The 15,149-nt window shown below is 46.4% G+C and overlaps 1 protein-coding gene across 11 annotated transcripts in view; it reads right to left on the reverse strand.

The window, feature by feature from the left end:
• SH2D5 (SH2 domain containing 5) overlaps nt 1-15,149 on the reverse strand; it is a 518,455-nt gene that overhangs the window by 107,203 nt on the left and 396,103 nt on the right. For all 11 annotated transcript variants that reach the window (XM_069610337.1, XM_069610334.1, XM_069610330.1 and 8 more), the window contains 2 exons: nt 8,219-8,365; nt 6,090-6,320 (listed from right to left, as the gene is read on the reverse strand). In XM_069610337.1, the coding sequence (XP_069466438.1) occupies nt 6,090-6,320; nt 8,219-8,365 (378 nt within the window). The remainder of the gene's footprint in view (nt 1-6,089; nt 6,321-8,218; nt 8,366-15,149) is intronic.

Below are 15,149 nucleotides of genomic sequence, written 5' to 3' on the forward strand. Positions count from 1 at the left end.
CGAAACCTTCCACTTTGGTCCAACCTTCCAAAAGCTTGTGCTAGCTTACTACCAGTCCCCAAAGACCATTCTTAGAGCCAATGGCCTCCTACCTGACCTGATTCCTTTGACCCGTGGAACCAGACAGTGATGCCCCCAGTCTCCCCTGCTTTTTGCCCTGGCCATGGAACCCCTCGCCCAACAAATTCGTCTGAACTCACAGATTAAAGGCCTCCAAGCGGGCTCCTCCCAACACAAGATCACACTTTATGCCGATGATGTGCTAGTATCCATTACAGATATCACCACCTGACTGAAGCCAGCCCTTGCTGAGATTCATAGGTTTGTGAGGGTAGCAGGCTTTACCATTAACTTTGGGAAATCAGTGGCCCTGGGAATTGGGTTGGGCACGGGGGAGCGGGAAGCCCTAGAGACGCTATGCCCGATTCAATGGAGTGAAAAGGCCATTCCCTATCTTGGGGTCCAGTTTCCTGCCTGCCCGGGGGACGTCTATCAGGCGAACTTCCCATCACTTTTCAAAAAGCTGGAGAGGGATCTTAACCGCGGGCTCTTGCAGGAGATTTCACTTCTTGGCCATATCACTGCCTGCAAAATGAACCTCCTTGCACAGTTCCTCTCCGCTTGCTCATCCGCTGCGGCGCTTGCAGAGGAAAATGCTCCAGTTCATTTGGAGGGGTACGAAATCGCTAATTCCCCAGAGGACCATAATGGGAAGCTACAGACTAGGAGGATTGAGGGTTCCCGACCTCTGGAAGTATCAGATAGCAGCACAGCTCGCCCATATTCACGCTTAGGTCTTTGCTTGTCGGTGCCCAAAATCGGTAGAGATAGAGTAGTCTCGCCTGCCCCTTTCCCTGCGTTTCCTCCCATATATCCCCCCCCTGTGCCGGACTTGGCCGGGTTTCCACTAAACATACCTTGAAAACTTGGGACTGGGCTCTGAAACTTAAGGGCATCCCGAGGGGTCTGGGCCCCTCCTCCCCAGTTTTTCATAACCCTGCCTTTTCACCAGGATCCTGTCCTTTGAATTTTAGGAACTGGGTTGCGGGAGGTCTTGAATCGCTGGGTTAACTCTTAGATTTGGCCCAGCCACGCTCCTTTGAGCAATGCAAAGCAGCCTTTCATTTGGCAGAAACAGATAGGTTTGCCTATTCGCAACTCAGACACTGGTGCTCCCATCCGCTGACCCGATCAGCAGTGATACACGCCTTCAGTCTCCTTGAACTCACCGTAAAAGACCTACCATCACGAGGGAAAATCTCTACTCTCTACAAGTTACTGCAAGAAGACACTCTAACAGCTAGGGCCTCTTATATGTAACAGTGGGAGGCGGACCTGGGGCACCCCATAGAGGACCAGACCTAGGTAGACATCTTGGTCGAGGATGCACTCTTCCTCCTTTTGCATCACCAACCGGGAGTGCGCTCACAAGTTGCTCCTACGATGGTATTATACCTCGCTCCGCTTGCACCACTTCTACCGGTCCTTCGACCCCCAACGTTGGTGCCGTTGTGGACTCCCATGGTCCTACTTCCACATGTGGTGGACATGTCCAGCGGTGAAGGAGTTCTGGTCCCAATGTATTGCTACGATAAAAGACATTACTCAGGCAGTGATCTGGCTGGAGCCTGAATCCGTCCTCCTGGGAGTCCCAATTCCAGGCACCTACCCGAGAACCGGCAGGAGGGCTGCCCATCTAATGCAACTCTTGCTGGTCGCAAAGATCATGGCAGCGCGCACTTGGAAGTTCGATGAAGGCCCCTTGATGACTCTTTGGTGGCTAAAACTTTGGGAAATTCTGATAGTGGTGACAATTACTGCAGCCAAAGCTGGCCTCCTTCACCACTTTTTGAACATCTGGGAGCATTTCCTTGATTATGACCAGAACTTCCCGGTGCTAACTCACAAACCGGGGCTGGTCGCAAGGGCCCTTCAGTCAGACTGTGAACGGCTGGCGCCTATGCTTGCCCAACCAGATCTTGACGAAAGCTGATCCAGGAGGGTGAGGGGCGAGGAGCATAGGAAATGCTCGTAATTTGAACTGGAAGTAATGCTTTGTATGTTGCATGCTAATCTTATTGTCATCTGTGTGCTGGTTTAAAATCAACACGTTAAATTAAAAAAAAGAAACTTGAAGAATAACCAATAGAGGAAACCATTCTCTTGGCATACCCAGGAGCTGGAGTTGACCAAGGAAAGGAGGTCATTTTCTTGGTTACAACATTATGAACTGATGCTTTATTTTTGAAAGAGCCGTAACATCCAAGAGACTTGCCCAGACCTTTGCAGGAGAGTAAATCAAGGCTGTAGACCAATCTAAAGCTGAACAAAGAGGAGGGGCATTATAAAAAAAAACATAGACCATCGAACGGAAGAGAAATAACCCCTTTTGAGCTGTGTGGAACATTTAGTTTGGAGCACCTTGGCTTTCTTGTTGGAACTTTCTTTATGAAATTAACAAAGTAAGGCTGCAGGTGGCTAGCCAAGAGAATTTATTTTCCTTTTTCCCCTTTTATTGAGTTTAGAGTGTGAGGGTCTGATGAGGTTTCAGGCACACGTTGGAGACCTTTAATATTTTGGACATTCTGACACAGACACTGGTTTGTGAAGGCATGGAAACCCTCTTAGATTTAAGGAAATATAGGAGTTTCCCCAAGCCCCTTCTTTTATTTTCAATAAAAGTGTATAAGAACCAACTCACCACTCCTGTGTCTCTCTCCAACCTCTGCACCTTCACAACACCCAACCTTAAACCAACACACCACAATGTCACCTCACAGCCTTTCTCTACTTATATCCTACTGTGTGTTTTTTATTCTTGTTTTCTCCAACTTTCTCTCCAACCACCCTTTCACCTTCCCACCACAGACCAAGGTCTGGAAACCCAGACGTGGGCAGTGCGGAGTTCAGGGGTGGAAGAGATGAAGGTGGCTCGTTCGCTAATGCATCCAGTGGGATAAATGCAGTCAGCAGTTATCAGACTACGTTATTTCCTTGCTAACACCTTGTGTCTCTACTAAAAAGCAGAAGGTTGTGTGGGTTTTATGGGGAAGGACGGAAAATGGGGTTTCAAAGCAAGAGGCCGGAGTTGTGTATGGTGTCAAGGGGCTCAGGAGTCTAAGGTGCAGTGATGCAGGTAAAAGCTGGGGTGCTTGGAAATATTGCATGCCTTTGGAGTGGGGCTGGATGCTGGGGGAGTGTACAGGTATTGTATGTGTGGTAGTGGTTTAGTAGGCGGCATGAACTAAGGAAAATAGGTTGTGGGAAAACAGGACACTGTAGTGGATAATGGTGAGGGTCCCGTTCTAGAGTTTGTTCAAATGATGGTAATAGTAGGACAGGGCCTTGCAAGGAGGGGGTGCAAGGAAGGGAAGTGTGTAAGAGTATTTAACAGCACTAGGTAGTCATGGATGAGGGCTGAGATACAATGAGCAGGACAAATGTCTTGCACCACACTTGGGAAGATTGCTCTAGCTGCCTCCCAGGCTGAGAAGTGCAGACATTACTGAATGTGAACAATCCAGTCTTTCTCACAGCAGTCAGGCCTTGTGGTGGGCCTAAAGACTCACCACCATTGTTCACTGCACAGTTTGGGAGGATTCTGTAATGTTTAGTGGTGTATTAAGGTTGTGGGCTCATCATTTGTATTTGTATTTTGTATTTCTGGAATTTGTAACAAACACAGCACGGTCCAAACAGTATGGCGGCGCAGATGGAACATAAATTGTATCGAATGCAGTTAAGCTCATATAGAGGACCACCAGTAAGTATATAGGACCCTATCTGAACAGAAAGGTTTTCAATGCTCTGCGAAACTGGTAAAGTGATCTAAGGGTCCTCAATTCTAGAGGTAAAGAATGCCACTGTTTTGGACCAAAAACAGAGAGTCTCCCGTGATTTGTACACTGAGTGGGGTATAGATAAAAGATGACATTCACTAGAGCGCAGCTGTGGTACAGGTTAGTATGGATGGATCAGGTCCCTCAAATATGCAAGGGCAATAGCATTTACACATTTAAAGATAAGGCAGGCTAACTTAAACCTTATACGATCTGCTATCGACAGCCAATGCAGGTCACAACGAAATTATGGCACATGACCAGTTCTGCTCAGCTTAAAAATCATCCTGAATGTTGCATTTTGTGCTTTTTGGAGTCTTTGGATTTGTTTGAATTGAATCCTGAGCCACTCATCCAAGTGGGCACTAGTTAAGGTGCCAACCACAGACGCTTGATCTCCTTTAGGAATATAGGGAAGTGCCCGACATAGGAGTCTCAAAACAAAATGCACTGCCTGCACCTTTGCTCCAACTTGACCTTCGCTGCCAAGATCATCTTGCCACACACAACCCAAATTCTTTATATTGAATACAAATTTTAAGCTTTTTCCTAAGAGGGTTGGAATAGGCAATTTCTTGGCTGCGGTCAATAAATGTCTTGGGCCGAACAAAATAAGTTTGGTCTTAGCTGCATTTAGTTCTAGTTGATTTCTAGACATCCACTCACTTGCTTCATCTAGACACTAAATGTTATCCCACTCACTTCATCTAGTTTACTAAATGTTTCAACTAAGTTCACAATGTTAAAGAAGATCTGAGTATCGTCCACGTAAGAATGGAAATTCAGTCCGTGGTGTCTCAAAATTTCCAAAAGTGGCCAAATATACAGATTAAATAGCAAAGGGGAGAGAGAGGATCCTAAGGATCCCTAAGCGCCCTGATGCCCTCGGGCTACCGGCGCTATACAAAAATGAAATACATACATACATACATACTTGGGGAACTCCGGAATTCAGCCTAATAGAATCTGAAAGGAAGTTATCTAGTCTCACCTGTTGCTGACGGTCTGTCAAAAAAGACCTAAACCAGCCAATAGCAAAATCGGAAACTCTTCCTACCTCTTGCAATCTCTCAAGAAGAATATGGTGATTTACTGTGTCAAAGGCCACGGACAACTCTAGCATTACCAGAAGAGAAAGTTCACCTTGGTCTGCAGCCTTTAACAAGTCATCTTGTACAGATAAGAGGGCGGTCTCGGTTCCGAATCTTGTCTAAATCCCGATTGAAATGTGTCCAATAGCAGTTCCTGTTCTAAAAATTCCTGCAGCTGGCGCGTAACAACTTTCTCAAGAACTTTGGCCGGCCATGATAGCCCTGCGATGGTATGGTAACTATGGAGGATCTCAGAATCCAGCATTGGCTTTTTCAATAAAGGGCTGACCTGAGAATGCTTTAAACGGACAGGTACAATCCCACATGTCAGTGACTTGTTGACAAACTTAGTTACAAAGCGAGTCAGGTCCAGTGCCAAACGCTTTGCTGCATAAGCAGGAAGAGGAGTTAGAGAATCAATGGTGGGTTTAAGGGTCTCCTATAGTTAGAGATATATCCTTTTCTGTCACTACATGAAAGTCAAGTATGTAGAGAATTCTGACTCTGTGGATCAATCAAGTTATGTTATGTTCACCAGAGATTGATTGTCTAATGGTGCAGGCGAGGTTATAGCAGTAGATTTGTGCAGTAGATAAACGTTGTGACCAGAGAGTTCCTTGGCTATCTGAGGGTTTCAGTGTGGGGGGTGAGAGGCTGAGGTGAGTATCCTCACAAAAGTGGCATCTGAATGGAATGCCCCTTAAAGAACGTTTTCCCCAGCAGACATTATAGAACATGAATTTCACCTATTTTACAAAATGAGTACTATTGTGTTGGGGAGCTAGTAACAGTTTTTATCAGCACTTCAAGGCTTCTGCACTTGTGAGACATTACCCTGAATTATAACGGTAAGAAATTCACAAAGCAACATCTATACCTACATCTATGAAGAAAAAAGTCTTTAATGTGCTGCATTCCTCCAACTCAAATACTCTTCATTACTTGAGTTCTGATTAAATACATTCAGTGAGTTACTCACTCACTTAAAATAAGTGATTAACCTACGGATCTTGACACAGTTCTCCTATGTCCTCTGAATTCTGACATTTGAAAGGGATATTTCTAAAATGGGTTTTTCAAAGTCACAGATAAATTGAGAATAAAAAAAAAGGCTTTAAGGAAGTTGGAAAGGATTTAAAAAATGAGCGAGATGACATACCTCACTATTGAAGCAATATATATCTCCTGCATATGGGAGACGCCGGAAGGAAACCAGTGCGTTGATGTTTTGGGAAACCCTTGATGGATCTAAAGGCTCTCGAACAACTGCATCTGCCTTTCCTGCATCTAATTTGGGTAGCTTCTTCAAGGTTTTCTCCTGCTCCTCACGATGGACAGAGAGATATTGGAGCTGGAATGTGCGACACAGCAACAGGTTCATGACTTGGACCTGGAGAAAGCAGAATAGATGTGCTATTTAATTTGTAAGCAGGCGTGGCTACCAAACCTAAAACAACAAAACAAATTAGATAACATGACTCTAAACCCCATTCCATTTACAAAATAGAGGTATGGTTAAACCAAAATGAACCAACCGATCACCAGTGCTTAGAAAGACATTTCCAGACACAACTCTAAAATCAACAAGGCCGACACCAACTCTACTAAAATACAACCAACGATACAAAAATCAAAGATTACAAACAAATCAACAGATCAATAATGGAAATGCTGACTCAAACTATGCACAGAACATTCATCCAAGCCTTAACCAATGACAAAATGCTTCCAAACACAACCAATAGTGTAGACATCAGCCTTCCAAATACAATTGATCAGTCATATAGGTCATGGCACTTACTGCTCACTGTGCTCAGAGAGGCACAACTCCACCTCACTGGTGAGGCCCAACAATGCTGAAACACATGTATGGGGTTGCTGTTGGTACTCTAGTTCAGAGGGGAATTGCCATAGCATTTTGGTGCTGGACTGTCCATGTGGGCGGGACAAAGACTGATATGCAAATGGATATTTCACATCTGTGAAAGGTACAGTGAGCAAAAAGCAGATGGCTGCGAACTCTCAAAGTGGTTAATAATTACTGAACAGGTTATCATTCCGTGTTCTTTCGAGAGAGGGGGGCCTCCTACCTTTTTTGTATTCATGGCACTTACTAACCATCAGAAATGTGCACTCCCTTCAATGTGAAACCAGGCAGACAACATTTTCGTGAACACAACTGACATATCGCTGATGGGAGGAAAAAAAACTTTCCACACAACATATTCGTTTAGCCCAACATTCATCCCAATCAGGGTATCTTGGCACTGATTAGACAAATAAAAGAAGGGTGTATTGTAATCCAACCAATGGTACTCGTTTTCTCAACCTCAGAAGTATGAGAGGCTGTGAGTACCCACTAGGATTTAAACCCTAACATTCATGTTGCATACTGTTTGCTGCAACAGATGCATTAGTCCACTGAGCTGTTTTACCAACAATCAATAATGCAGATAGTCTCTCTGTAAGCACAGGCAATTAATGACAGACTCTGTGCCTTTAAAGACAGCCACACAGGCAACACTGCATATGCCAACAAATTAAAACACAAACCATGCTGTTAATGTTAACACAAACAACCTATCAGTGATACAGGTGAAGACCTTTAAAGATATAACAAACAAACACAGGAAACCCTAACTCACCAAAAAAAGAGCCAATTCGAGACACAGATTATGATGCTTCCGCACAAAGCCAATCAATCAACAATGCAAAGACTGTCTCAAATCTCAGGATACATTGCTGATTTTTTAAAATTACCAGGCAAATGCAAAACAGACTCATGACAAGAAAATCAGCAGCTTGTCTACCAATGCTACCAAATAAACATATTAATAGAACAGATGCTCACTCTTACAAACTCAATTTACTGGCAGTTTGGGGACAAATTAATCAGGATTGCAGAAATGAACACATTCAAGTTTAAGTACATGTAATAATACATTTTGCCTTTAAAAACCAGTGAGATAGGCAATAGTGCACAGGTTGAATAGATGAATAGTGGGTGAAATCGACTACTCTTCCCAAACACAATTACTAGCATTGGAGCGGAGACAGAGCAAACAAAATAGGACAAGTCTGACACGTGAATGACCCACCCCAACCTAAACCATCTTTCAAAGGCCACGGCCTGTCAGATGTTCTTTAGGGCAGTTGGCTTCCAAGAGACATTATTGTATTCTAAGAACAACATATGAGCAAAGTAGCACAAACCTCACAATTATTGCCATGCTGTCATCACAAGGGTTTGTATGTCCATTCACTGGGACTGGAACAACTGCTACCTACCTCACTGGACTGGCTGCCAACAAAAAGATGGCAGAAGATCTCCTGTGGCAGGCCTTGTGGATTTCTGGCTACAAATGCAAACTGGCGATCCACTGGTCGGCACGTGGTGTAGAGGATTCGTTTGAGTGCGTGAGCCATAAGCAGAATCTGGGATGTAGAAGAACAATCCAACAGTCAAAAGAAAGACCCACAAAGGAGGAAAGAATGAAAGTTGACCACACCATCAAAATCCCCCCAAAAGACTGCCATACCGTGTGGCACATGGGCTTATTGGATATATTTAAAGACATGATGAGTGACGAAAGAGCATCTAAGTACTAAATGCTCACATTGATAATTTGCAAACATTCTGAGAAGTTTGTTTACTAGGTCTTAAATTGACAGTTTGGTATAATTGATGACATTGGGGGTCATTCCGATTATGGTGGTAGGGGTTTAACGGCACCGGTAAGGATGCCGGTGCCGTTAACCCCCTACTGCTGCATTCCGAGGTCCCTTAGCAGGTCCCACTAGGGCCGGCTGGTCTTACCAGCCGCCCTCAGCGGGACCCGTTAAGGGACCATGGAGTTAATAACAGGCCCTCAATTTGCGGGCCCGTTATTAGCTCCTTCCCCATTCCCATTTTGCCCTATGGTGGCTCAAATGGGAATGGGGAATGGTTTTTGAAATGGGGACTTACCGGGTCCGCATAGGTCGGAATGTCCTGGTAAGTCCCCATTCCGACTACTCGACCCGGACCCGAGTTTGGAGGCAGCCATGGTGCTCTTAGCACCATGGCTGCCTCCAAACTCGGAATGACCCCCATTGTTGGAAACAGCATGTTGTTGTTTTACACCTGCCATTTTCTTGTTGAATGTGTGGTATTATATCAAATACTAGCTTTATCAGGCGTATCATACCCCGATCTAGTACTCTGCCTCTCACCGTCTCACTCTGTCTCTGTCTCCTCTCTTTCTGAGAGTGAGTTGTGTGGTCAGGTGCCCATTTGCTAAACCCATCTCAACCACTGAGAACAGCAGCACAACCAGGGAAAAACACAGATATCTCGAAGGAGGTGGAGGGGTGCTGTGTTTATTCATGGTTAAAAGAAGAATGAGGAGACCACTAGGGGGCGTGGATGGCGATGGTCACCTGATCCTCAGCTCCTGACCCAACGGGGAAGATTGAGAGGAGAAAGAGCATATCCCGATCCTCCACAGAGGCCAACCCGATGCCCCAACCCCCCAGGAAAGATCTCCTCAGCCCCAGAGGACTCGACCAACAGCAGCTGTAAAGAGCAGGGGGCCGTGAGAACTCACCCAGGACCCCACCGCCTCCACCTGAGAGAAAGAACGGCACAGGGTCTGGAGGTACGAGTAGAACCATCGCGAGACCTCCAAACCCGCATCCCATGCCCAACCCAGCAGGGGTCGGCGAGAGCGGAGGAGGCGGAGGTGGAGAAGCACACGTGAAGGGCGGCGCACAGGGCGTTGCAAGGCGCAACTGACCGAGCAAACGGGAGAGGAGCGAGCAGCCTGCCCCTATGGCAAAGCGAAAGAAGCCCACGAACATTGATCACCGGGGACACAGCGCAATCAGCCCAGCCACCCCAAAGCAGAGTTGCAGGTGGCTAGGGGGAGCCCAGGACGACTACCACCAGGACACCCTGGGGAATCCAAGAAGGCAGAGGCCCACTGGAGACGCATCAAAGTGAAGAGACAAGGTGAGAAGCGCCCCCCCCCCCCACCAGCCCCGTGCTGACTAAAAAAAGTCAATGACTGTACCTTGAAGGGAAAAGAAGTAAAGCGCACCCAGAGCACAAATCAGAACCCAACCTAAGGGCATAAAGTCAATAAGGGAAGGCACAGCTGTAACAGGGGAAGGAGCAGATCCCCACAAGCCCCAATACTACTAGCAACAGGCACGAGATCCAAAAAGGGGCTGAGCAGCTCCACCCCCTGCAGTGTTACAAGCCCAGGGTGTTAGGCGCAGAATCTGGGTCTAACAAGCCGCCCGTGTGAACGGCACCACGAGAAACCAACCGGGTGGTCCCCTAACAGGTTTAAGAAGTGCAGGAGAACAGCAACCCTGGAAAGTGAGACAAAGTGCTAGAATAGGCCCTGCATACAAGAACCATACAAGGCACCTGAGCAGTGCTAAAGGCAGGCCAGCACTTAAACCAACAGGAAACCAGGATTACCTGCAAAACCAAAGGGAACACTGCAGCAGGGACACTCAATAATACCCACAGGAAACCCTATCTGCGCACCTCCCAGCATAAGAAGGAGCAAGAGCCCCCAGTGTGTCGACACGAAAGCCAACAGAATCTTGAACAAACAGGAAGAAACCTGGAACCCACAAAAGAGGCATTAGGGAAGCCTCCCACAACCACGCCAAGAGCCCAAGAAGGGTGGAGAGAAAAGAGCAAAGCCAGCTGCTGGGTGAAGCCTAGACAGGTTACAACAATTTAGAAGATGAGAGCCTACAGAACCAACCACCACCAAAATGAGAATGGCAGCAACAAAAGATGACATTGCAGGGATTATGGCAGAAATCCGTGCCCTAAGGTCAGACATACAAACCTCCATTTCAGAAATTAGGGGAAAAGTGGAATGGATTGAGAATAAAGTTGAGAATGTGGAGCACAATCAAATCAACACAGACTTAATGGAAATTAAGTTGAATGCCAGAAGGACTGAAATAGAAATGAGAGAAGAACTGACCCTCAAAATGGACGACATGGAAAACAGAGAGAGAAGGTCCAACCTAAGAATAATCGGCCTATAGGAAAAAGAAGGAGAAACACCAGCCATGGTTGAGAGGAAAGTTCAGGAGATAATAAATCAGCCATTCGCAATTGGAGGTGGCAAAAATGTACACATTGAAAAGGCTCACAGAGGAGGCCGTGCATTTGCAAGGGGGCCATGATCAATAGTAATAAAGTTCCTAAGTTACAAGGAAAAAACAGAAGTCCTCCCGAAAGCAAAACCGACACAAGACATCCTGTTCCAAGGTGCCAAAACTAAGGTTTTCCAGGATTGATCAAACTTGATGCTGAACAGAAGGAGAGCATGCAGGCCACTCACCATGTGGCTAAAAGAGAAAACTGTGCGATATAGATGGGGATACCCCTTCGATCTCACCTTCGAGTTTAAAGGAGAAGACTACCGGGTGGTTACCCCTGAGGTATGGAGACACAGACGGCAGATACGCACAAGAGACTCAGAGCACAGAAAGGCGATCCAAACATGAGGACGACCCGGGAGGGGAGGTACGAATCAGGTGGGACCCGACCTAAATACGGCAGCACCAAATAAACCAAAGCAAGAGATAGGAACCCTGAGGATGGGCACGCTCAATTCGCCCACTAAAAGATTGCTAGTGGCAAGAGAATTCGATAGTGCAGGCCTTGACCTGCTTTTTGTCCAAGAGACCAGGCTTAAAGCGGGAGATGAAAAACCACTGAGAGGAAGAGGGGTGGGGCAAAAGTACTGGGCCTCAGCAGACCACAAGAGAGGGGGGGGAGGCCCGATACTCCACAAGAGTTTCAACGTAGAAAATCTGGTGGTACAATCATTGATGGAAGGGAGACTCTTGATAGTACGGGGAGAATGGGAGAACAGGCCCATCACCCTGGCGGGGGTGTACACGCCAAATCAAAACCAAGGGGAATTCAATGAGGAGGCTCTGTCGACAATAGTGAAAAAGGCCCCACAGTAATAGGGGGAGACTTCAATACATGGGTGGACCCCCAGATGGACAGACAAGCAACAAGGGTGATAATCAGAAACCACCCCAAGAAGGAATGTAGCAATTTTCAAAGCTGCCTCAAGGAAGCCGATCTGGTGGATGTCTGGAGGACAACCAACCCGACTAAGAAGGGATTCACATTTAGATCTGCAGTCCACAGGACATTCACCAGAATTGATTACTTGCTGGTTACTAGAGAAACCACTCCAACAATTAGGAGCAGCAAAATTCACCCAATAGGATGGTCGGACCATGACATGGTCACAGCGACACTGGAAATGGAAGGGCTTAGTCGCAGGGAAACCAAATGGCAGTGCAACGAATTCCTACTAAAGGGTAAGCTGTACTCCCAGGAACTATACAAAGCGATGCAGGAATACTTTCAGATCAATGATGATGGAGAAGTAGGGATCACAACAGTTTGGGAAGCGGATAAAGCAGTCTGGAGGGGGCACCTGATGAAACAAGGCGCCATGCGAAAAAGAGAAAGGAAACTGCAGCAGGAGAAGCTTAGGAAAGAGATCTCAAACCTAGAGGATAAACTACACACTTTGGGCTCCTACAGAGGGGAACACCTAGAAATGCTTAAACAGAAAAGGGAAGAATTAAAAGCACTGGGAAAGGGTGACGTTCTAAGGAAACTGACACTTTTAAAGAAGAAATTCTACACAAAGGGAGACAAGGCTGATAAAATGCTAGCCAACAGGTTGAGAGCCCAGAGAGCAGATAGATGGGTGGACAGGATCAAAACAGATGAGGGTGGCTGGGTACATTCCCCAGAAGGAATAGCCAACCAATTGTGCTAAATATTATGTAAAACTATAAACGTCAGAGGGAGATAAGGCTGAACTAGAGATGGGAGAAAACATAAAGAAGCTGGTTTAAGCCACCTTACACAGATGGAGCAGGCCCTCCTGGACACCCCAATTACCCCTAGAGAAGTGAAAGCAGCAATAAAATGCCTCCCTCAGGGAGGAGCCCCAGGAGCAGATGGGTATACAATGGGTTTTTACAAACACTTCGCAAAGACCATATCCCCACACCTGACCAAACTATTTAATCACATACACGATTACGGCCATGCCCTGCCCTCCTTCTCAGTAGCGCATATAGTGGTGCTTCCCAAAGCAGAAAGAGACCCCACATCATGCAAATCATACCAGCCAATTTCCCTGCTGAATACCGATGCTAAGTTATATGCAAGATTTCTGGCCACGCGCATGAAAGATCTGATGCCCCGCCTGATCCACCCGGACCAGGTAGGCTTCATTAAAGGGAGACAAGGATCAGATGCTATGAGAAAAACCTGAGACATCATGGAACACTCTAAGAGAATAGCAGGGGATCACGCGCTCCTCAATGTGGACTCAGAATAGGCATTCGACCGAGTGGAGTGGGGATTCCTTTGGGCTACCCTAAGAAACATGGGATTCGGAGAACGGTTCATACAAGCAATCTACAAAAATCCAAAAGGCAGAGTCGAGGTGAACAACAAACTCTCAGAGGAATTTGGCCTGACCAGGGGAACCAGACAGGGTTGCCCCCTGTCTCCACTCCTCTATGACTTGTCAATCGAACTGCTAGGCAACGCAATAAAGAACGATCCAACAATAAAGGGAATTGCGGTGGGTGATAAAGAATACAAACTGGCAATGTTCGCTGATCATCTAATGCTTTACTTGACGGACCCTAGCACATCAATACCTATACTGTTACGAACACTGAAGGAATTTGGAAAAATGGGCGGGTCTGAAGGTAAACGAGGAAAAATCTACCCTCTTCACATATAAGCCCCCAGTAGACACCAGAGGCGGAAATACGTTCACAGGTGGAATACCCACAACACAACATAACCTAAAGTACTTGGGGATCAGAATCACCAAAGACGTTGAGGAACTGTATGAGGCAAACCTACCCCCGCTATTGCATGAACTAACAAAAAAATTGGAAAGGTGGGGCAAACTTACTGTGTCATGGGCTAGGTCACCTAAACGCCATAAAGATGGTAATACTGCCCAAACTCCTATACCAGTACCACATGCTTCCAATTGCCATCCCAACATCACACTTTGCCAATCTGAAAGCCATGTTCACGAAATTCCTGTGGCAGGGCAAAAAACAATGCATTCCCTACAACACCTTAATCCAACCAAAGGAGAAGGGAAGAACAGGGCTACCGGACCCCTATACATACTACGGAGCAGCCCAATTCCGCGCTCTAGTACCACACCTGAGAGGAGACATGCAGAAACAGTGGGTGGCCATCGAGAACTATCCACTTAGGCCGGTAACACTTGGTGAATGTCTATGGGCCCCCAATAAATCATTCCCAAACAGCATAATAAGCACCTCGCAATGGGCCCACTCTTGAAATTGTGGTGGAACAAAAGGGAAATGAAAGGCCTCACAACATGGCCCCCTCCCATGAGCTGTATATGGGCTCCACCCATCAGAGACAGAATCCAAGAACCGAATCGCTATCAAAGATGATACGAAGCGGGCCTAGAAAGAGTTGGGCAAATCATAAAGAGGGATGGATGCATAACGATCCAAGGCCTGAAGGCAGGGCTACAATTGGGTCCCTCAAAGTATTTATGCTCCTGCAATTGAAAGGGGTGCTCCTGGCACCAACATGGAAAGACAAGCTCCAAAGAAGCCTCACCAACTTTTAACTAATACTCAGTGAGACCTATGCGAATAAAGGCCTTGCCTCTTGACTATACGGATCCCTGATTGGGGAACAAAGAAATAAACAAGAAAAGATGCGAGAAAGACTTAGGCCCACTAATGTCGGACCAGCTATGGTTAAAAAATGTGCAGAACAGTGCAAAAAACGTCCACCTCGCGCAATATAAGCTACATGAAATAAAACTATTGTACAGTTGGCAGTATGACCCCATAAGGCTCTCCAAAATGTTCAGTCATACCAGCCCTCAATGCTGGAGGGAATGTGGGGCCCCCACTGACTATTGGCATATGTGGTGGGTGTGCCCCAAATCCCAAACATACTGGAGGGAAGTGCTGGCTTGGATTAGGAACATAGAAGGGATTTCCAGGGATAATGACCCAAGGCTTGTGCTATTCGGACTCGAAGAAGAAGAAGGACACTTGGTAAAAGTCCCACAAATGGTACACTTCCTCCTGCTGGCAGCCAGGGTCTGCATCACAATAAGCTGGAAAGCCCAAAACCTCCCCTCAGAGC

The sequence above is a fragment of the Ambystoma mexicanum genome, chromosome 8 (genome assembly GCF_040938575.1).
Source record: "Ambystoma mexicanum isolate Mex_15411 chromosome 8, UKY_AmexF1_1, whole genome shotgun sequence".
Taxonomy (NCBI): Eukaryota; Metazoa; Chordata; class Amphibia; order Caudata; family Ambystomatidae; genus Ambystoma; species Ambystoma mexicanum.